General features: G+C 26.9%; 2 protein-coding genes across 2 annotated transcripts in view; one reads left to right on the top strand and one right to left on the bottom strand.

The window, feature by feature from the left end:
* Positions 1–24281, bottom strand: part of LOC125864400 (acyl-coenzyme A oxidase 4, peroxisomal-like) — a 174404-nt gene that overhangs the window by 18942 nt on the left and 131181 nt on the right. The gene's annotated exons all lie outside the window — the stretch shown is intronic.
* Positions 20449–22817, top strand: LOC125864402 (jasmonate-induced oxygenase 1-like). Its single transcript, XM_049544401.1, has 3 exons — positions 20449–21000; positions 21607–21940; positions 22514–22817. The coding sequence occupies exons 1-3, from the start codon at positions 20501–20503 to the stop codon at positions 22760–22762; spliced, it is 1083 nt and encodes a 360-aa protein (XP_049400358.1). The 5' UTR covers positions 20449–20500; the 3' UTR covers positions 22763–22817.

Genomic DNA, 24281 nt, shown 5'->3' with positions numbered 1-24281 from the left:
ATCTTCATCACGAACACTTGTACCAAATTTATCAAAGTTTGTACTTTACCACAAACTCTTGTAGAAATTTCTCATAACTTGAGGCTGTCGAAAGACAGTTTTCACCTCAGGGGCGGCTCTGAAGGCTTGGCCAGTGAGGCCATTGCCTTGGGCCTCAAAAATTTGAAGGCCCAAAATTTATTGTTAATGATTTTATTATATATTAATATAATTTATATAAATAAAAATGTTATTGTATATTTTTTATTATTATTTGTTTGAGAGTATTTTTTACCAATAAGTTCATAAATTCTTATAATCTTTTCACTCATTATTTGATATATTTGTTTTAACTTCCAATTTTAAAGTTTATCCTTTTTATATAGGAACTAAGTTATACATATAAATAACATAATGAATTTTTTTCCAATCTTTTCTTAAATTGCGTGAACACAAAAATATTCATGCACAAGTTTTCTTTTCGTTTTAATTTAATATATTATATGAAAATCTTATAATTTGTTTTAGCTATTCACTAATGAGAGCTACTTAATGAAATGAATTATATCATTTAAAAAGAATTATATCATTTAAATTGATCACATATTCGATAAGAAGATGTATGTATTTTTGTTACTATCCATATTCAAAACTTCAACTATTAAGTTATGGTTCTTTTCTTTTTCTTATTTGTGATGATTGCCAAATTTAAATTTAAATTTGAGTTTTGAAGCTTAACATCCATAATCCAACACTTTATTTTGTGTACTCTTCTTCATTTTCTTTTTGTGTGTGTGATAATTGTTATTTTTTGTCTTAAATGATTAATCTGTTGTGTAGAAAATAAATTTTCTTGTTAGTGTATAAACTTTATAAAATAAATTTAAGGGCCTCTTAATATGATTTTGCCTTAGGCCACGAGATCTATTGAGCCGCCCCTGTTTCACCTGGTATAGATATATCCCCAGGATTCAACAAGCTCTTCTAGTATAAACTAGGAGCCAAAAACCAACAAAGATTTACTAATATAAACCGAGCAAAATAATATAAGAAATAAGAAGTATCACTCGTTGTCTTTTCTCACTCCCACTTCATAAGAACACAAGAGGCATATAAATATATTCCCAAGAAAACCATCAACCAACGGTTAAAAAGAATTAAAGGGCTACAAGGCTGTGAAAAGAAGATTAATGGCAAGAGAATTGAAGGCCAATTAAGAGGAAATATACGTTGGCAACTTTTACATTTAGACCAACATTAATACTGATTTATAAGACAATAATTAATTGGATATTAACATCTATTTAATATGATGAATATAGAAAATAATATGATCGAACACTTTTTTTTGAGATACTAGAATCATTTTTCCAACATAGGGGTGATCCATAGAGATTTAAAGCCTGAGAACTTCTTATATGCAAATAAGAAGGAGAATTCACCTTTGAAAGCTATTGATTTTGGTTTGTCAATTTTCTTCAAACCAGGTGAGTAGGATACTTCAATTGGTGTGAAATTACGAAATTCTGTTGTTTGAATTGTTGCTGGTAACTGAGTGAAGCTTTTGTTCTAGATTTATTTTCTGATGTTATGCCAACTAATATGACCTAGGAAGTGTTATTGATCTAATCTGTGGTGAGAAGAAGAACTCTCAGTCTAAAGTCTGATGAATGTTGTTTTAACTAAGAGACTCATTTCATTTTTCTATCTTAAGTTAATATCTAAGCCAGTATGTGGTTCACTCAGATGCTTGCGAGGTGTTGTTGTTACTTTGTTTGCTTGCTCAGGCTTGTACACCATTATGTTGCCTTAATGAAGCTTAATGTTGAAGAAAACTGAGATGTACTTTCAACCCCTGCAACTTGGAACATAAAAGGATGGGGCTTTTTACAAGGAGCAAGCTAAAATTGAATAAGATACTTAATAATGGAGAAATGAAAATGCAAAGAAATAAATAGCTCTTGTAAACTACTTTAATTGGGAATTCCTGAGTTGTTTATTTTGATGAAGACTTTCTTATAATAAAAAACATAATATCTAAATATTCCTTTAAGTGAAGTGTTGAATGAGGGACAATGAGACTAGGGGGCGATTTTAAAATCGAGTGCAAGGGCGTATATGTATACAGAGTAGGGATGATTTCTTATCACCTTTACATTTACGCAGGATGGGCGAATCAGCTATGATGAATTTGCAGCCATGATGAAAACTCGTACAGATTGGAGAAAGGCTTCTCGACATTACTCAAGAGGGAGAAATCAAAATAGTTTTGGTAACACACAATCTATGATTCTTTCCTCTCCCTGGACAATTGTTCTTGTTCAAAAAATCGAAAACTCGACAGTAGAGCATAGTCTTTGTAAAAGAAATACCGTATTATTTTATGTACCCATCAAAAACTAGACACTAGTACTTGGTGTATGAACAGTAGGGAGGTTTAATGCTCATTCTCTCAATTGAAGCACATCTGCTTCAATATTATTTGCTACCAGACTCTCCGTCCACTTTTACTTATTCACCGTACTAATGTGGAAAACCAAGAGATAATTTTACCATTTTATTCTTATTATATCGTTATTAAGTATGTAAGTTATGTTTTCTAAACTTATATACAGTAATAACACTTTCACGAAAGATGTTGAACCGATCACCTTGGAGCAATATTGGCTCGGGCTCTCACTAAGTAGGTGCAGAAAAATGTTTGTATATGTATAGCCATAAATATAATTTAGTACTTTATAAGTGTGCGATCTTTTTCTAATGATTTGAGTTTCTAAATAAGATGTTCACATAATTCATCATGGTATAAATAAAGGTCATGTACTCAAATATAACTCCCACCCAGAAAGTAAAAAATATTTTCACAGTAAAGACTGGAGCGCAAATCATTTGAAGGCCATTTAGGGATGGGCAATGAGGTGGAGTGGGGTGGGTTTTGTCCACCCACAAAATTTCATCATCCCGCTCCATATCTGCATATGTCTAAATCTGCCCATCCCGCTAATGTCCAAACCCGCACCCTCACTGCCTCGTTGCTATCCTTAAAGCTATTGCCTGTTAACATAACCCATTTGATTTGGGTTTTGTGTTGTAGAAAGTCTACTACACGAATTCAAGGATAGCTCAATATGCTTGGCGGCCTAAAACCAATTTTAAGGGAAAGATTTATCATTTCTGCTTAATATATTTTAAAAGAAAAATTAACTTATAAATCTATTATAGGTCAAAGTTGGGTTTCATTCTTTTTTGAGATCAACTTATAAATCTATTATAGGTAAAAGTTGAGTTCATTTTTTTTGAGATTAATTTCTCTTCAGTGACAATGAACAAGAAAATTACACTGTTTATTTTTAGAAATATTTATTTCTTTTATATTTAATTATTACTCCCTCTGTTTGACAAATCAAGAAAGAACAATTTTTTTTACCTATTATACCATCAATTAATTATTTTGAAAACTGTATAATTTCTTGAAAATCTTATGTTTTTAATTCATCCACTTCATAATTAATAGGGTAAAATGTAAACTTACTATGTCAATCATTATTTTCTTAATAGGTGTGTCAATTCAAAAGTGGACAAGTAATTAGAAAAGAGGGAGTATATTTTTACATTTAAAGATTAATGATGTTTTTTCAGCTTCTCTATTTCTTTTTCTTTTTGATTTTGATTTTTTAAAACAAGTTTTAAAGATCTAAGATTTATTTATTTGAAAGAATGTTCAAATATTTTTTATACTATCGCCTTTGAGTATTACTTAAATAAATTGGAGTACATATGATAGTATATGAATCAAAGTTTGTTGATTTAATGAACTAAGAAGAGAAAATATAGTCTGAAGCAATAGAAGCACATATGCAAAACCTTTTTCATGTTGCAAAGAAGACTTAATAAGTTATGAATAATTATTTTATGTGATTAATTAGTCTAGATTTTAAAAGAAAAAAAAAAGACAGTAAAAAGTTACTTGATGATTGTCTCAAATTGCTTCAATGGTGTTGATGGAGAATGAGCTGAAAATGAGAACAAAAAGCGGTGAAAGAATCCTTCTTATTTTTGGCAACCAAATAAGAATCCTAAACAAACTCCTATAATTAATTTAGAGTTTAAGTTACAATGTAATACTTTTTTTTGTTAGTTTTACTTAAATATTAATAATATGTGAACATATTAAAAGAAATAAGTATTTCTAAAAATAAACTGACGACGTAATTTTCTTGTCCACTGTCAATGGAGAGAAGTCAATCTCTTCTTTTTTTTAACTATAGATTGTTATTTTGAGCCTCAAAATAAAGAAAATATTGCTAGAGAGTGGCCCCCCCAAATTTTCAAGACCTAAAGCACTCGCTTTTAGTGGCTTGACTCTCTAGCCGGATCGTATACAATAACAAAATATATCTAGTGTAATTTCATCAGAGATCCAGTTTAATAGTTTTATCGGATGTTTATTTGGGGTCAGTGGCGTATGCAAGATTTTTCTAAGCGGTGTCACCATTAAAGGGACAAAAATGGCTCAAGAAGAAAATCAATGAAAGTTTTGTTTTAGGCCTCTAAATTATTTCATTGTAACAAGTAGATAGTAAAAAATAAAATTATTATTATGAACAAATAAAAATAAAATTCAAGCACATAATAAAAAAATAGAATAGAAAAAAAAATACTAACTTGATGTGGAGATTCAAGGTGCAGAATAACAATGATTGATGAACAAGAACGGAAAGAAAATTGAACAAACTCACATGTCAGAAATATACAAATACAAGGATTTAAGGAGTCAACAATATTTTTATATAACTATAATTCAAATTGATAAAGAGATTTTGAGTTTTATATTAATTCTAAAAATAAAAAAAAGTTGTTAGATTTTGAATGAACTAAAGTGAAACTATAATTTTAATTGATAAAGGAGATTTTGAGTTTTATAATAATTCTAAAAAAAAAAAAAAAAAATTATTAGATTTTGAATGAATTAAAGTGGGTGGGTAGGTTTTTAATGAAGGGACCTATTGTTTTGAATTTAAAACAAAAATTTAATAATTTTAAGAAAAGAAAAAAATTTAAAACGTGAATTTACAGAATAAAAAACGTCCCTCCTGGAAATCGACCCCATGAGGTTGCGCACGAATATGGCTCGACTGCCATTTGAGCTTGGTGAATTCTGTTTCAAGGGGTGTCCTTTCATTTATCTTACCCTTAAATTTTATTTTATTTTCTTTTTTATATAGGTATATTTGGTAAAAAATTTCGACGAAGCCGTGTCACATGACACACCTTACATATGCCTAAATCCCCCCCTGTTTGGGGTGAACATTCTTAAGAATGGCACATGTAATAATTATTAAACTTATGAAATAAACCACGCATGACAAATAAGTATGTATGCCTATTGTAATTTTGACTTTAATGCTATATAAACATTTATAATGTTTATTCCTCAAAAGTCAAGATGCACTATCTCTTTTCAAGTCTTATTTTATTGATACGTATTATATTTCTTTTCGACGATGAACTTTAAGGAAAAAGTGATAGGAATTAATAGCCATCCATAATAATCATCACAATATATACACATAAGCACATATGTCGTTCAAAAGTTGTGTTTATAATTTCTTCTAAATAGTGTGTATATATATATATATCTTGAAAATGTTGTTTTTGATGTAAATTCAGTTTATCGTAATTTTAATAGATAAAATTATCTGATATTTATTACAAATAAATTTAATATCTCATAAAATTAATCGAAATACGATCAAATCGATTCAAAAACCATGATTATACATAAAAGAAAATGCCGAGAGTTGTCCACATATCCAAAGTGGCCGACTACCTTTATTTAGTGGAAGCACATTGCTCATATATTTATCAGAAATGAATTTGCCGTCTTCTTTTTTAAAATCTATTTATAGCATTCTATTTTTTCCCCTTTTTTGTTTTTTTTTTCACTGCTTCACAATGGATTTGAGGGTGTTCTAATTAATAGTGTTCAGTCATTATTACTCATATAGTAAAAATAAAATTAATACAAAACACAATATAAGAATAAGTTAAAAAATGACTTAGAATCTGTTTGAATTGATTTATTTTAGATACTTTTGATTAAAATGACTGTTAAGTATTTTTTTAGTATTTGGATAAAATTAAAGACTATTTTTAAGCGCTTATTTTAAAATCAATAAAATCTTATTCTCATAACTTGAATTATGACATACATAGATATAATATATAAAGTTATTAATTATTAGAAGACTTTGAATTATGACATACATATATATAATATATAAAGTTATTAATTATTAGAAGACTATAAGCATAAGGTAACGTTGAAAGTGCGAAGTTCTTAGTGTGGATTTATAACAAATATAAATATAATATCGAGGAACATACATTGATCAAGTGATTTAAACATTATATTTGTTAGTATTATAATCATATATATGAATTATTCATATAACAATATACTTCGATAAAATATTCAGTATTTTGATATTTTATTTATAAATATCGAATACTATATCAAATATCAAAAAAAAAATTAATATATATCATATATTTACATTGTATACCATAATATCAAAACTATGATATCAAAAATTTAATTCGATATAGTAAGTCTGTATCTATAGTATCAGGTCCAGCGCTCATGCCAAGGAGTAAGTTGAAAAAATTGTGTGACCTGCACATGACGTCATATATTGATATTATTATTGTATGGGCTTTTAATCAAGTGGCCAGTGAGCTAGTGATATACAGTATATACTATATTGTATTTTCTGTTTTAAGGTTTTTTGTGTGGAAAGAATTGAGATTGATAATGAAATTAGTGCCATGATTGTGTTATATTCTATTCCACAATCATGTAAAATATAGTTTGATTTTCTCTTGAATAGAAACGACAGTATTTTAATGAAAGATGGATAGTAATTCACTAATTCACTAACTATAGTCATTTATGTAAATTTCTCTTCATTTATAACGTGTAGCAGTGAGACTCGATCTCAAAATTTTCATTTGCTTTAATAACATATTGAAATGTGTGATCATCTTATTCAATGAGTAAATGTACTATTAGAGAGTGTACATTTATATTCTCAACACGCTATACCAAAAATGATCTTTAAAGATAATTAATTAATGGCAAATGCTTAATTACTGCTAAATATATTTTTAGTGACAATTAATACTCTTTGTAAATGTACCTAAAGTCTATATCAATATTGAATCTAATGACAATTAATTAATGCCGATAAAATTTTTAACACTCTTTATTTATCCACATATTTAATTTATTGTTATCATAACAACATCAAAGATGTAAAGGTCTGACTTTCAAATCTAACTATGACTCGTTATAAAAAAAGAGAGTACAGACATAAGACACAATCAAAGTTGTCCCGTATTTGCATAAAAACACCTTAACTTTTAAAGTGTCCTATCACCCCACAAAACTATTTATTATCGTTGTAAATGGGCCATTTTGACCCATTTCCTCGTCTGGATTGTTACCACGCACATGAGGCGCGTCATTCCGTGTTTTCACTGCCATGGACCAATTTAAAAGTGTCACGTGTCATTTTCTTTCTTTATTATTAATTATTTAATCAATTTATGTCATCTTCCCCAATTTTAAACCCAAAATAGCCATTGATAGCCCTAATTTTTCGATTTCATGGTTTTTTCCATAGCAAGATCAACGTTGGTTCTCTCTGTTTGACGACTTCATCATCTTCCCCAAGAAAATAAGGTAGGAATTCGTTTTATCTTTTAATTTCCAGTATAAAACGTTAGTTTGAAGTTTTTTATGGTTTAATTTCTTCTGAATTTTTGTTTACCAACAACAAAACATGATTGGGAAACAAAACTCGACCCTCAATTTGTAAATGCAATAAGGAACTACTACCAAAATCTTGAAATGATTGTGAAGTAGACAATAAATCAGAAGAAGACGGCAATAAAGACAATCTGGAAACAACTAAAACAGGTCAAAAAACAAAGGAACTAAAAGGAATCTGATAAGAAAGAAGGAAAAGAAAAATAAAAAAACTAAAACATAAAACAAAAGACCTTACCGAGAAGAAATAAATTTAGAAGAAGAAAAGGAAAAACGACTTTCTTCAAAGAACAGGGGTGGGTCGGGTTGAATTCTATCATAGGGAGTTAGCAACACACGCGACTACAAGGACGAGGGAATGGGTCAAAATGGCTCATTTACAAAGATATTAAATAGTTATGTGAGGTAATAGGACACTTTGAAAGTTAAGGAGTCTTTATGCAAATACGGGACAACTTTGATGGTGTATTTATGTCTTTTCTCTAAAAAAGAATTTTTCATGGATGTGAAGAAAAAATAAATCAGGCTATCACGATGAGATATAATTAAGTGTAAATAAAAATATGTCTTTTTAGCATTTAAACTTTTTAGGTCATGAGATGATGGATCACACCATGCATTAAACGCATGAGAAAAATTACACATAAATTTATATTTTTTTTGTCCACTTTTAATTGCTATGTTGTGCTTTTTGAAAGTGTAAATTTCATATATGACATATATTATAATACTATTTTCAAGCTATAACAGTAGATTTAGACTTTCAAGCTATAGCATTAAAAATTTCAGGTTATAACAAGTTAAAAAAAAAAAGAAATATTTTTATTAATTGGAAAAAACTTAAAAAATAAATAAAAAGATAAACGAAAATTAAAAAAAAAACGGAATTAGAAATAATAAAGTAAAAAACTGAAATTGTGGGTTGTAATTTAATTTGAATTTATTGTAGATAATTAATGATTAGCATGAAATAAGGGATCCAAACCAATTAAGAATATTCAGTTTCCTTAATTCACTCTAATTTGTTAAAATTAATTCAAAAGTCTGATTTTAAAAATCAATTTCCATTTATTTAATAAATGATTAATCTATTTATGGTTTTTTATTATTAATTAATAATATGTAATTAATAAGGAAAAAATGTAAAAAAAAAAAAACGGAAATAGGGGTGCCAATTAAATTTGAATTAATTTAAGATAATTATTAATTAGCATGAATTAAGGAATCTCAAACTAATTAAGAATATTCAGTTTTCGTAATTCACTCTAATTTGTTAAAATTAATTCAAAAATTTGATTTTATCCATTTTTCTTCCACGTTTCTCTCTCTTCAATTTTCTTCCTGAAATTATTTCACTGGCGACTAATTGAAGTTTTTTTTTTTTTTGAAAAATCCTGTTTTTTTTGTGATGGACAACTACGTATCAATATTAATTAAACATGGCGGAAGTTGGGATCCTTCAGGTTAGTATTTTTAATTGTTTACTATTTGTATTTTGATTTTAGTGAAATGAAAAAAAAAAAATGAAACTGTAAATCACATTTTGTGATTTTGTTTTTGTACATCGTCACTATATTGAATGTGATATGTTTTTTTGTATAAACAATACGTTTTGTTCATAATACGTATTAGTTGTTGTGAAACTGTAATATTAGTGATTTTCTTGGTAAGTTTCTATTTTTTGGTAGGGGTTTAATGTCACTATATTTATTTATTTTTGGTTATTTTTTATACTGGCAAAACAATGATTTCATGAAAAGTTGTCACAATATATGAAAGATTTGAGTATAAATGTATAACATATAAATATTTTTATCATTGTAGATTGGGTACGTAGATCAAAATTATAATATTGATTACTGTTTTTTTTTCCTGAAAAAATAAATTAAAATGTATAGTTTTGAATGAATTTGTTAGTATAAGTGTAATGAATTTGGTATGAAAGTGTATTCACTAATGTGGAAATAAGGTTATTTAGAATTTCGAAGAATTGTATGACAACTGTTTTAAGTTGGTATGAAAGTGTGTTAACTAGTTAGTAAAAAAAGTTATTTAGAATTTTGAATAATTGTATGAAAAATGTTTTAAGTTGGTATGAAATTTGAAATGTTATTGTTTATATAAGTTTTGTCAATTATGTATAAATTTGTGTGAAAGGAATGAACTATTTGGTATGAGAAATGTATAAATTTGGTATAAATGATGATTGTATGTATGAAATGTGTATTTAATTGGGTATGAAATCTGAAATTTTATTTTTTAATGAAATCTATTTGTAGTTTACTATCTGAATGATTTTTGTATGAAAAAATAATGATAAGTGTGTATAATTTTTTAATTTTTTTTTGTATTATGTAAGACTAATTGTTATTTTTTTTTCTAATGAAACAGGGAAATATGTTGGTTTTCAGATGGAGGGGATTATATATGAGTATTCTAGTCTTTATAGTGGTCTAGTAAGTGCGATAACATCGCAACTAATGATAGATGCTAATATTCATAATATAGAGATAAAATATATAGTTAGTGATAGATGTCCCCTTGTTAGTATCCACTATGATGTTGGTGTGTGGGTTTTTTTAGATCAAAAGAAAGCTAATGTAGATTTCTTTACGATTTCATATACTTGAAAATAAAATTTATTCCAAATTAATATATAAGATAGTGTAAATATTTGTACAGGTTTCCGATTTCAGATTTCAGATTTCATAGACGTGATTCATTAATTAGTCATACAGATTTCATATACTTGGAAATAAAATTTATTCCAGATTAATATATAAGATAGTGTAAATATTTGTACAGATTTCAGATTCCAGATTTCAAATACGCGATTCATTAATTATTCATACAAATTTAATATACTTGGAAATAAAATGTATTCCAGATTAATATATAAAATAGTGTAAATATATAACAAATTTTATACCAATCTTATTCAAGTTTCATTCCAACACGAACTTCAGCTTATATCACACATATTATACCAACAATAAATCAATTTCATATAATCACACAATGCATATCATTTGTATACCAATATTATACCACAATTAATACAATATCCAACCATCAAACGTTAAATTCAGTGTCATACACATATTAATCAAATTTCACACACATTTCATCCATTAATTGTACAATTTAGATACACACTGATATTTTAAAATAGTGAATCCAAATGTTATGAAGTTTGTATATTACTAGTATCCTGAACTCAAAACATTTTAGTAAATAAAAAAAGATTTTTTAATTAATTGTAAAAATTTGTTTTGAAAAAAAAAAGGATAAAAAATCGATTTTGAAAAAATAAAAAGATAAAAAAGGAAAATAAATCAATTTTGAAGAAAAAAGAAGATAAAAACGGAAATAGGTGTATTAATAAAATTTGAATTGATTGATGATAATTATTAGAAAACATAAATTTAGGAAATTCAAACTAATTAGGAATATTTAGTTTCCTTAATTCACTCTAATATGTTAAAATTAATTTAAAAAATTTGATTTCATCCATTTTCTTCTACATTACTCTCTCTTTGTGTTTTTTTCCAGAATTGTTGTCACTGACGAGTAAATCAAGTTTTTTTTGTTTGAAAAATCTTGATTTTGCTGTGATGGACGACTGCTTATCTCTATTAATTAAACATGGTGGTAGATGAGATCTTTCAGGTTGAATAAATGTTGGTATGAATAATTGGATGCCAACAATATACAGTTTGGATACCAATTATATGGTGTTCATTTTGATCTCCAATTAAATATCAAAACTAAACTGTGTATGTATCCAATTGCTATGTAGTTTGTATATAACTGATATCCAGAAGTTTATATCCAATTGATATGCAGTCTGTATATAACTAGTATCCTGAAATTATGAGAGTCAATCTGTAATTTATATTTAGTTGAAAACTGACTTGAAGAAAACAATGCATATTCTATATCATTCAATACTTAAAACTGTATCAAAAACAAATATATATCGTTCAAAAGTTAAAAAAACATGAAATACTAAAAAGTCTAAGCTGCAATCAACTATCTCAAATTTGATCTCCGTAGTCTTGGTGTAGGATAATTGCTGGTATTTGGAGCATGTTCTTTTGCTATGCGGGATCCATCAAATTTGCTAGCAACAGTCCCAGTTATTTCACTCTCATTGATCGCGCCATCATCGTTCTTTGTTTTTCCGCATTGCCATCAACCTAGTTGGAGAAATTGAAAAAGAAACCTTCTTATTATAAAAAAAATTAGGTATTATAAGAAAATACCAATTTCATACCAACATTAGTCATAATTTATACAAAAAAAAATGGGTGATTTAACAAACTACAATCAATTCACATAATTGGACTACTGATATCATACCATTTTTTGATAAAAATAATACACAACTTAAGTCAGCTTTCATACCAGCAATAAATCAATTTCATACCAATGTTAACACACATTTCATACCATATTCATAAATCGTATATTAAGTCAGCTTTCATACCAATATAATTCAAGTTTCATGCCAGATTATTAGACATAATGAGAATAATTTGAAAAAAAAAATAGATTTCCTCTAAACTGTGTACCAACTTCATACCAGATTTAAACTAGTTTCACACCAAATATAAGTAATACATCATACCATTTTTATACCAAATTTTACACCAATTCATGCCAACATTAAACAAAATTCATACCATATTCATAAATCGTATATTAAATCAGCTTTCATACCAATAATATGCATAATATAACAATTTTAACAAAAAAATCTACTAAATTGATTTAACCATATCTCATGTAATAAAAAATCCAATTAACTTTTGGAGGACTAATACAAGAAACAAATCATGTAAATCTTTTCCTTTTGAAAAATGTACAAACAAAATCATGTAAATCATACATAAACAAGAATTTGTACAAACACCATACATCACATGCATAGATATATGTTATAAAATACAAATTGAAAGATCAAGATCATACCTTTTGGATCAAAGCTAGATCAGTTACACCTGTGATCATAAACGACATATAATCCTTTCTGTCAACTATTAACTCCTCATGAAAAAATGTACTTTTTTTTTCAAAAATAAAAAATAAAAAAATAGATTTGTAAAACTGATAAAATCCATCACCCTCTCCCTTTTAACATCCTTTTTCAACTTCATATCTTTAACAATTTTGGGCAAAAATAGATAACCTAAACCCTTTCACCTTCACCTTCACATAATTAAATTTATGGTAAAATCGTCAGTCCCAAGAAAACCCTAGAAATTTTACAGCCAAATCAAAAAAACAGAACATTTTCACATGAAAAGCCTCTTAAATGTGAATCCCTATAATTGTGTAAGAGATAATTGTGGGGTATTCTTTGTTTAAATAATTTAATAATAACATAAAATAATAAAAAAAATTACTTATTTAATAAAGTAAAATTTAATTAATTTATAAATAATTAGTGATATGTTATAACTCGTAATTAAACTGTTATAAGCAAGAATTTTTTAAAAGTAGATTTAAAACCTGTAATATTGACTCTTAAATGTGTATATGGGGTGATTTTTCCTTTTTGAAAGTCAATTTGATTAATTTTTAAAGTTAAATTGGATTACAATAATTTGATATTTTAAACAAAAAATTTAGATATTAAAAAATTATAGGATAAATTGCAATTTTTTGCATATCAATATGATGAAAAAATACATCATTAAATATTAGTCAAAGTTATATCATTTGACTCTAAAAAAAGAAACATAACAATTAAAAATAGATGGATATAGTATTCATTTTTACGTAGTGCTCATGCCATTAATTCCAACACTTTTTGGAGACAACGAAGAGGCATATATACCCTCCATCTATCCACTTTTAATTGTTCATTTTTCAAAAATCAATTTAATTAAGTTTCAAAGTAAAATTAGATTACATTAAATTCAATATTTTAAATAAAAAAATTAGATATTAAAAAATTATAGGAAAAGTATTATAATGTGCATTTTTTTCTTATCAATATGATGAAAAAATATATCATAAAATATTAGTCAAATTTTTATCATTTAACTTTAAAAATGAAAATTATAATAATTAAAAATAGACGGAAGGAGTATGTATGTAGCTTATTATTAAGCCAAGAACATCCTAGGTTTTATATTTTACTCGAATGTGGTTATGAAACAATTCAACTTCTTCATCATCAGCATGTACTATAAAAAAAAAAGAAGATATTGGTTATGAATAAAGTAGATTTATATTTATATTTTCCACTTACAAATGTTGGTAACACTTGCAGCCACAAATCGACAAACTCACAAAAGTCAAGAGACCTCGTAGGGAGCATGAATGACCAAAATTGCATTGGAATGACAACCACCTCTAAATTCGAAGCTTTCTCTATAGTCTATGGTGGCGGAGCCAAAATTTTTAATAAGAAAATTTAAAATTTGAGAAATAAATACACGAATTAGTAAAAGGGGGTTTGATATCTATTATACATATCTAAAAAATAAATTTAACCATATATAAATAGTAATATTTTTCACTGAAAGAGATTCGAATGAACCCCTAAATATATGTTGACTTGCCCTTGTTCTATGGGGAAGTAATTGTCTCTCCGTTTTCTTTAGTAGTTAAACTAGTTGCTATGTATATTAAAAATACTTATTATTTTAAAATATTTTTTTAATTTATTTTTATAAGTTTATTATATTATTTTGAAGATGTTCAATAATATTTGTTCAGTTTATAAAATTAATGAATAATTGATCATATTATGTCTATTTAATCCTTATTATTAAATACTATTTTTTTTTAATATTTCAATGACTTGTATTTAATAAAAGTGATTTGATAAAACTACATTTGTAGTTTGGTGTTTTTTCATCCATGTATCAAGTCTATGGACAACTATTATATTGAATTGAAGGAATAGTTGTCAATTTAAACAAAGGAAAAGGGTCAAATATGTCCCTAAATTATTCGAAAAGGTCTAGATATACCTCGTTTAAAGTTTGGCTCACTCGTGCCTTCGCCGTCTAACTTTTCGTCTAGATATGCCCTTATGGGCGCTAAATGCCAAATGGAATTGCCACGTCATTTTTACATTACCATGTAACATTTATATTAAAGGGAAAAGGATCAAATATACCTCTAAACTATTCGAAAAGGTCTAGTATTCCCCCCTTTTAAATAAACTACCCGACCCATTTTCAACAAAAAAAATTTGGGTAAATTCCGAAAATGAGTAATTGACTAATAAAAAATATGGAAAAAAAATATAAAATTAACGCCAAAAATTTGTAAATAAATATAGTAACCTTAAATTCAACAATTTCAACAATTTTTTAAATTTTTATTTTTTTCAATAAATCACGAAAATGAGTAATTGATTAATAAAAAATATGAAAATGACTTTATGCTGAATTTTTAGGTTATATTTTTCATATTTTTTATTAATCAATTACTCATTTTCGGGCTAATTGAAAAAAATAAAAATTTAAAAAAATTGTTGAAATTGTTGAATTTAAGGTTACTATATTTATTTGTGAATTTTTTGCATTAATTTTATTTTTTTTTTCATATTTTTTATTAGTCAATTACTCATTTTCGGGATTTATCGGAATTTTTTTGTTGAAAACGGGTCAGGTAATTTATTTAAAAGGGGGTATATCTAGACCTTTTCGAATAGTTTAGGGTATATTTGACCCTTTTCCCTCTAATATAAATGTCACGTGGTAATGTAAAAATGACGTGGCGATTCCATTTGGCATTTAACTCCCATAAGGGCATATCTAGACGAAAAGTTGGACGACGAGGACACGAGTGAGCCAAACTTTAAACGGGGGGTATATCTAGTCCTTTTCGAATAGTTTAGGGGCATATTTGACCCTTTGCCGTTTAAACAATATTGGTCAAACAACAATATTCCCTCTATTTTAAATTAATTGAATTGTTGAGATATTTTTTATTTTTCAAATTAACTTAATTGTTTAATCTTTAAGACTACTTTAGAATATTTTTCTAATTTTACCCTTCATTAGTTAGAAAAGTTTAGAAGTAGACACCTTTTAATTCATGTATCTGCTTCGAGGGTGTTTATGTAATTTGTATTTTTAATTTTTTTTAAATGTTTAAAAATTAAATAATTTTTTATATAAATTATGATAATTAATAATTTAAAATATTTCAATTTAAAAGACATAAAAAAATTTATTGACTTTCGAAATTTTATCGGTACCACGTAAATTGAAATAAAAGAAATAAAATATATTATTTAAAAATAACATAAAAACAATATAAAACTTAATAATTAATAACTTAAAATATTTGAAAAGCATATAAAACATTGATCAACTCTTAAATTTATCTGCACCTTGTAAATTAGGACATAGAGAGTAATTTATATTTTTTAAAAATTATATAAAAATACTATCAATCACAATAACACTAACAATTTAAAATACTTTAACCATATAAAATTTTACATAATTCTCTAAAACTCCAATATATCACATAAATTAAAACTATGAATATACTATATATTAAATCAGTGCTAACACAAGTTTGTATATCTAAGTATATTTATATGTCGACTCCATTTTGAATAAAAAGATAGACAACAACAAGTCCAATCACTTAAAATCTCAAATAAATATTTTGATAAGGACAAGTAGAACAATGTAAATAAAAAGAAAAAAAGAAAATACAAAAAGGACAAAATAGGGCACATGTCTAATAAAAATAAATCACGTGAAATTAAAGTGATGGAAGGGGAATTCTGCCGACTGAACATCCTTTATCTTAAAATAAATGTTGTTTTAGTAAAAAATATTTTATCGTAAAATATATATAATATTAAAGATTTAAAATAAAAATTATAGTATGTTTTTTATTTAATTATATCATATATTTTATTGTTCTAAGACAATTATTAAATAAAAGTAGCTTAGTAAATTATATATAAATAAATGTTATTTTGCATACTTTTTAAGAAATAATGATTGACATGAATATTTTATCATTCTATCGATTATTAATTGATATTTAGTATTAGATTTTAAAAAATAATTTAAAAAATAAGTATTGTGTCAATTACGGTAAATATGATTTTTTTTTTATATATTAAAAAGTAATTAAGTAAAATTGATCTTTTTTAAGGTCGTTTTTGCTTCCATCTGCTGATCAACCGCAATCAATATTCACTGCAATGGGGACTTTGTTGTCGGCATAAGCAACCATTTTATGTATAATATTTTTAAAAATTTATTTATTTTTATGAAAAGAATAAAGAAAAATATAGTGTGATTGTAAATTAGAGTTGTACATCTATTAATACAAAAATTAATTATGAAAAAATTAATCAAGTAGAGATCATAATAGATAAATTAGCTTATTGAGTGTTCAAATCGTTGTATTAGAAAGAAATAAATATTACATATTTTTTTAAAATAATATATTTATTTATAGCTAGACTCTTTTCGAGAGGAACATATTTTAGTTCACTGTTTTTATAAATTGAGAAGAGTAGTATCAACATCTCTTTCCATCTCATATGATTTATTCACTTTTTTATACGTTTTCTAAAAAAATATAAATGAAAAAAGTATTTTACTAATTTACTTTTTAGCTCTTTTTAATTCACTTTGTCTATGGGTATTTTATCGATCAATATCAAACAATGTAGATTTTTTTTTGTTTGAACCTTTATAGTTAAATTCTCCACATTTGATGTCTTATTAATTAGGAGAAGACAATAATATAGATTAAAAAACTAATAGAAAACATTTAATATATTTAAAACGTTATTGTGTGCTTAACTTAACCAGTTTTTTTTTATCATTAGTATTTATAATATTATGAAAACAATTTAATTTGATAAGTATAATTATATTTATTTTTTTGGTTAAATGGTATTACTAGACTCTAAGTTTGATAATTACGCACCATATATTAGCATGGTGATTTTAATTTTATTGAATAAAGAAACGTACAAGTAATGAAGACCAATACTTCTGCTTCCTCTTTTTTTTTTTATTTGAAAATTTTGTATCTGTTCAAATATCTTGTTGTAAAATGACATGACAAGTATTTAATGTGACCCCATAAGACCTAAACTCGTGTATGGGTGTTACTATTTCACGTGTTTTTAACTATAGCACGATTTGACGTACAATTTTTATTTTTTTTTGTGTATATCTACTATTACTATCGAAGCTATTTTATTCGTTTCAATTTTTAAATTTTTTTTTTCCTATTTTAAAAATAATATTTTAATAATTTATTTAATTTTAAGTTTGAAATAGAATGTTTAAAATTATAAGATATTTTCGTATATTCATTAAAAAAATTACTTTATTAAATTTCATACCAAGTAAAAATAGAATAAATAAATTAAAATGAATTTAGATGTCGACCAAATTAAGAAAGTGGTTTTATCATTGACATCCATTGGCACGGACACTTCTTCCCACATACTTTTTAAATGTATAGATTAATATATATTTATTTTTAAAATGATCGAAATGTATATAATAGTGATGAAGTCAGAATTTTTAGATTAGGATTTTAAATCAATTATCTTTTTTTGCTTATTGACGTTTGGATAGATTACTGAAGTCTTTTAACATATGTACAAAATTTGAGGTAAGAATATTGAGTTTTGTCCATTATTTTTAAAATTGATTAAAAAAAGGTAAGATGAATAAACATAAAAACAGAATTATATAACTAATTATTATTAAATGAAAGGGGAAATAAAGTTATTTTCTTATATCTACGTGTCACCAATTTGACAATGCCTAAATCTCTTTCGTCTCTCTCCATAATATCGTTGATTAATCAAAGCATAAGTTTTTATTTTAATTTAGGTGAAATGATCTATACTTGTTAGAGTTTGTATTATGGACCCTTTTACTTAACTCTTTACCGATTGAACCCTTAAACTCAATCAAAACAAAATTTTTAAATTTCTTCTACCGTGTGTATAATTCACTCGCTCATAAATAAATGACATGTCAAATTCATGTCACATAAATCAATAAGATGTCATAATTATCTCTATTAACTATTTTTTTTAATTATTAATAAAAAATATTAAATTAAAAGAAAAATAATAAAATTTCCACACACCAAATCAGCCCCTGATCTTCTCCCCAACTCATTTCCACCGTGAAATAGCCTGAAGCCATTAGATCAGAAAGCCACCGCCACCGCTCTTCTTGCTGGCGAGACAATCTATTCTCTCTCTCAAACCCGTCTCCATCTCCACCGCACACTCTCACCATTTTCCGTTCCTCCTTTTCCAATCTCCACAAAATCAGCAACCCTAGGTCGCCACACTACCAACTTTGGCTGACAAACCTTTTTCGCCGCTGTGACCAATTCCTCGCACCCTCACCCGCCCCACTCTCCTCTCCAATGTCTTCCTTTCACCGCACCACCGGCGACCACTTGTGAACCAAGACTGTCTCTCCTCTCCATTCTCTTCAGCCACCAACAAACCTCCATGCCGCCTCTTGTTCTAGCAAAAAAAGGATTAGCGCCAAGATCTGCTAGAGTGTAGGGCATAAAAGAAAAAAAGGGATATGGCAGGGATTCGGTTATCTGAAAAAGAAGGTGAAATGGTGAAGAAGAAGATTTTTTTTTAAAATTATATTATTCTATTATTTAACAACTCTTTTTAAATTAAAATATGATGTTCACTTGCTTACACGCGCGTGTAATCACACACTCCTGCCAACTCATCCATTTTAATGTCACATATGTTTGGTTAACAGTCAGAGGGGTTTGATATATTATATTTTATTGCGTTTAAAGATTCAGTTGATAAAATATCAAGTAGAAGAGTTTATAATACAAACGCATATAAGTACAAGGGTGCACTAGATCCTTTTGCCTTTATTTTATAAGTAATAAATATTGGGGAGTCTGTCCTGCAAGACATTTTAATACTTTGTGACATCTTTTGAATTTGAAGATCTAACTAAATTTATTTTTTATCATAATTTTTCAAATATATTTTTGTAAATATTTTAAATTGTCAATTAGTATGACTTATATTATTTATACATAATTTTCAAATATATAAATTTATTTAGTTTTTTCTAGAAAAATTTAATGTCAAATTACGATCAAACTTAAATTGTTTGACTTTTAAAATTTAAATTGTAACCACATAAATTGAGACATTATGAAAAAGTACTTGCCAATAATACAACTAGGTGATTCTTTCTATCTGTCCTAGTTTTGATTGAGAGAGTTACCTGATACATGTTGCTGGTGGAAGACTAGAAGGTGGTAGGTATCCCGTAGCAATGGTGTGACCACAAATAGAAAATTGTATGAAATATACAAGTAATTTTTTTTCCATATATATATATATATATATATTATAACTTGGACACCCTTAATAAAATCTTTGATTTCACTATTATTTCGTAAAATTAATCAAAGTGCACAAAATTAACCCGAATAATACGATCATAAAAAAAATCCACCTAGTGAGGGACCTAGTGATAAAAGTTAGCAAGTTCATCACGGCGCCGGAATTGGACTATACTCTTAAATTTTTGTATATAAATATGTCTCAAAGTTATCACAACATTATCCTCATCCTTCAATAAAACACACACACAAAAAAAGACTCTACTCTTTATTTTTTTCCTTTATATTGGTTCTTGTTCAAAACTTAAAAAAAAATTAATTATGAGTTTTTTACAAAGTTGGCCTGAGCCAATTGTCCGTGTTCAATCTCTGTCCGAAAGCGGCATTCGAAAAATTCCCGATCATTTCATAAAGCCACCTTCGGACAGATCATTTAACATCACGGACACGAAAACAACGTCAATTAACGTACCGTTAATTGACCTAGAAAATCTTAATTCCCCGAATGAGTTTGTTCGCAAGGAAACAATTGACGGCATTTCCAATGCGTGTAGGGAGTGGGGTTTCTTTCAAGTGGCTAACCACGGGGTTAGCCATGAGCTGATGGAAAAAACCCGTGCTGTTTGGCACGAGTTTTTTCAACTTTCACTTGAGGAAAAACAAAAGTTTGCAAATTCGCCCGTGACTTATGAAGGATACGGGAGCCGTATTGGTACGGAGGTTGGTGCTAAATTGGATTGGTGTGATTATTTCTTTCTTCATTATCTTCCCGAAGCGTTAAGGGATGAGAACAAATGGCCTCGTCTTCCGATTTTATGCAGGTATTTATTATTTTATGTCAAATCAAACAATGTCATATAAATTGAAACAAAGTAAAAAGAAAATTTATTTCTTAGCAAATAGTAAAAGATAAACTCATGATTTGATATTACATCAAACTAATCATTATAAGCATAACATATTTTTGGATGTAAAATTTAATTTGTCACTTGATCATGTTCAATTGTTATACATTCTCATCTATTTTTTTTCGTTAATCAACTACAATAAGTTTCTAGTATCATTACACAACTAAAAAAATTACTATTATTCCACTAAAAAAATGTTGAGTGACTATTTTCATAGAGATATTTTGATTAATTCAATGAGAAAAGAAAACATAGTAATATTTTTTCATACTAACAAATCAAGAAGTTCTTCACTATTTAGTGAGAATCTGTTTTTTATCATATTTCCAGTTATGAGTTGGTTCGACGGAAAATAAGTGGAAAAAAAATTATGTTTTATAGCATAAATTTCACATTAATTTATGGTGAGAAAAAGCTTTATTTCTAGTAACGTTAGCATTATACATTTTGAGTATGCAAAATTTTCTTCTTTTTAATTTTTTTAATATATAATTACTAGTATTTCTTATGATTTATCAGGAAATTGGTCTTGGAATATGGTCAAGAATTAGTGAAATTAAGCAAAAGGTTAACTAAGATTTTATCAATAGGCCTTGGATTAAAAGAGGATTATATACACCAAAGTTTTGGAGGAAATAATGAAACTAGTGCATGCTTAAGGGCAAATTTTTACCCAAAATGTCCTCAGCCGGACCTTACACACGGCCTCTCTCCTCACTCGGACCCTGGCGGCATCACCCTTCTCCTCCCTGACACCGATATCCCCGGCCTACAAATCCGTCATCGCAATAACTGGTTAACTGTTAATCCGATTCCCAATGCCTTCATTGTCAATATCGGAGATCAAGTTCAGGTAATTAACTCTCTAACTTTTATTAGCTTTTTTAAAGCTAAAATAGAATATTTAATTGAATTTTATCGACTATAACAATAAAAATTATTAAAATTTACTCACTCTAATAGTAAAGTAAACAAAACGATCAAGACAATTTTTCGTCATGTTAATGTAACTGGACTTAACTACTCACTATAACGACAAGTGTAAATTTTGTATTTTTATTGTTATGGAAATAAATATGTTTATTTTACTTTAATGTGACAAAATATAATTTCTATTATAATGTGTAAAGTCCAATGAAAATACATGTTAACTATTCAAATGGTGTAATACTCTCTCCATTCAACTTTATGTTACACATTTTTTTAAAATTTCAAAAAGAATATATTTTTATATTAAAATATAATTTAATTTTACACTTCTCGTTAGTTTTTATAACCGAGTAATATTTAAGACCACAAAAAAATTTCAAAAGTCGATCTCACATCCACACAAATACTATAACAATATGTTTTGATTTGATCATGTTTCAAAAATATGTATTATTAATTCAAACTACGTCACATAAATTGAACCACGTTACATCAGGTGTTGAGTAATGCAATATACAAGAGCGTGGAGCACAGGGTGATCGTTAATTCAAAGAAAGATAGATTGTCCTTAGCATTCTTCTATAATCCTGGAGGTGACAAACTCATCAAGCCTGCACATCAACTTGTTACAAATGATTGTCCTGCTTTATATTCTCCAATGACCTTTAATGAGTATAGATCATTCATCAGAACAAAAGGTCTTACTGGAAAATGTCAAATTGAATCACTTAAGTCCCCTAGATAATTTGTTATTTAATTGGAAAGTTCTTATAATTATGTAATGTTCTAACTTCTATATATTATTTTATATTTATATGTCCATTGCTTAATTAATGTACAAAGTAAGCTCGTGTCTAGCATGCTTTCACTTTCTTAAATGAGAAAAAAAATAAAAATTACGCGATGGTCCTACCCTCCTATTTGATTCAGGCAATCGTCTGAAAGTGCTCACAACAATTGAAATAGGTAGTCCGTATTGATACCAGATCTATTCTCATGTTCCGATCTTTCCATTTCTTTGACTGTTTATTTTTTCTAGCCATTATACATTGATTATATGTATAATAGGTTATATTTAATTTAAGCAATTAGATGGGGGGTTATTTAGATTAAGTTTTCATAAAACAAATAAGAGAATTAGTATTGACGAGATCGACCCATAATTCTTAGATGCTAAATTGAGATTCTATTCTCTACTTTTTTTTATAAAAAAAATCCCCAAAATCTTTTTATTTGGTGGTAGAAGTTTATATATATAGAAGGTACTTTTGTTAAAATATGTTGTTATCATAGACAAATTCAAAATTTGAAATTAATTGATTCTGAATTTGCCATTGAACTCAGAGCTTATTTTAGTTACTGAATTCATAATTAAATATTTCAATATAAGTTAATTGTAACTATGCGTTCATACTTTTGAAAAAAAATAAAATTATATTGGGCCTATTTGTTTTCTTATTACTCCCCCTCTATCCTTAATTAGTTGACCTGTTTTTCTTTTTTACTTGTCCATTTTGATAAATTAAAAAATGACAATTTTTTCTATTTATTATATCCTCAATAAATTAATTTTGAAAGAGATAGATTTTTTTAAAAATCTTAAATTTTTAATTTATCCACTCATAATTAATAGGGATAAAATAATAAATTTACTATATCATTTATGTTTCTTAATATCTGTGTTAATTCAAAAGTGGATAAGTAATTAAAGATTGTCCTGCTTTATATTCTCCAATGACCTTTAATGAGTATAGATCATTCATCAGAACAAAAGCTCTTACTGGAAAATGTCAAATTGAATCACTTAAGTCCCCTAGATAATTTGTTATTTAATTGGAAAGTTCTTATAATTATGTAATGTTCTAACTTCTATATATTATTTATATTTATATGTCCATTGCTTAATTAATGTACAAAGTAAGCTCGTATCTAGCATGCTTTTACTTTCTTAAATGAGAAAAAAAATAAAAAATACGCGATTCCTTATTTTTTCTTGCCATTATACATTGATTATATGAATAATAGGTTATATTTAATTTAATCAATTAGATGGGGTGTTATTTAGATTAAGTTTTCATAAAACAAATAAGAGAATTAGTATTGACGAGATTGACCCATAATTCTTACATGCTAAATTGAGACTACACTCTACTTTTTAAAAAAAAACATATAATGCCCAAAATCTTTTTTATTGAGTAGTAGAAGTTTTTTTTTTTTTTTTAAAGAAGCTTCTTTTGTTAAAAGGTGTTATTATAAATAGATTC

The sequence above is a fragment of the Solanum stenotomum genome, chromosome 5 (genome assembly GCF_019186545.1).
Source record: "Solanum stenotomum isolate F172 chromosome 5, ASM1918654v1, whole genome shotgun sequence".
In the NCBI taxonomy this organism is placed as follows: Eukaryota; Viridiplantae; Streptophyta; class Magnoliopsida; order Solanales; family Solanaceae; genus Solanum; species Solanum stenotomum.
The sequence above is the reverse complement of the archived record's forward strand: the minus strand, read 5'-3'. Positions and strand labels throughout refer to the sequence as shown.

Bases quoted from the DNA above. Each gene is read 5' to 3' on its own strand.
- LOC125864402 (XM_049544401.1), top strand. From the start codon at position 20,501: ATGAGTTTTTTACAAAGTTGGCCTGAGCCAATTGTCCGTGTTCAATCT. The intron at 21,001-21,606 runs GTATTTATTATT...ATGATTTATCAG, and splicing joins CGTCTTCCGATTTTATGCAG to GAAATTGGTCTTGGAATATG. The intron at 21,941-22,513 runs GTAATTAACTCT...ACGTTACATCAG, and splicing joins ATATCGGAGATCAAGTTCAG to GTGTTGAGTAATGCAATATA.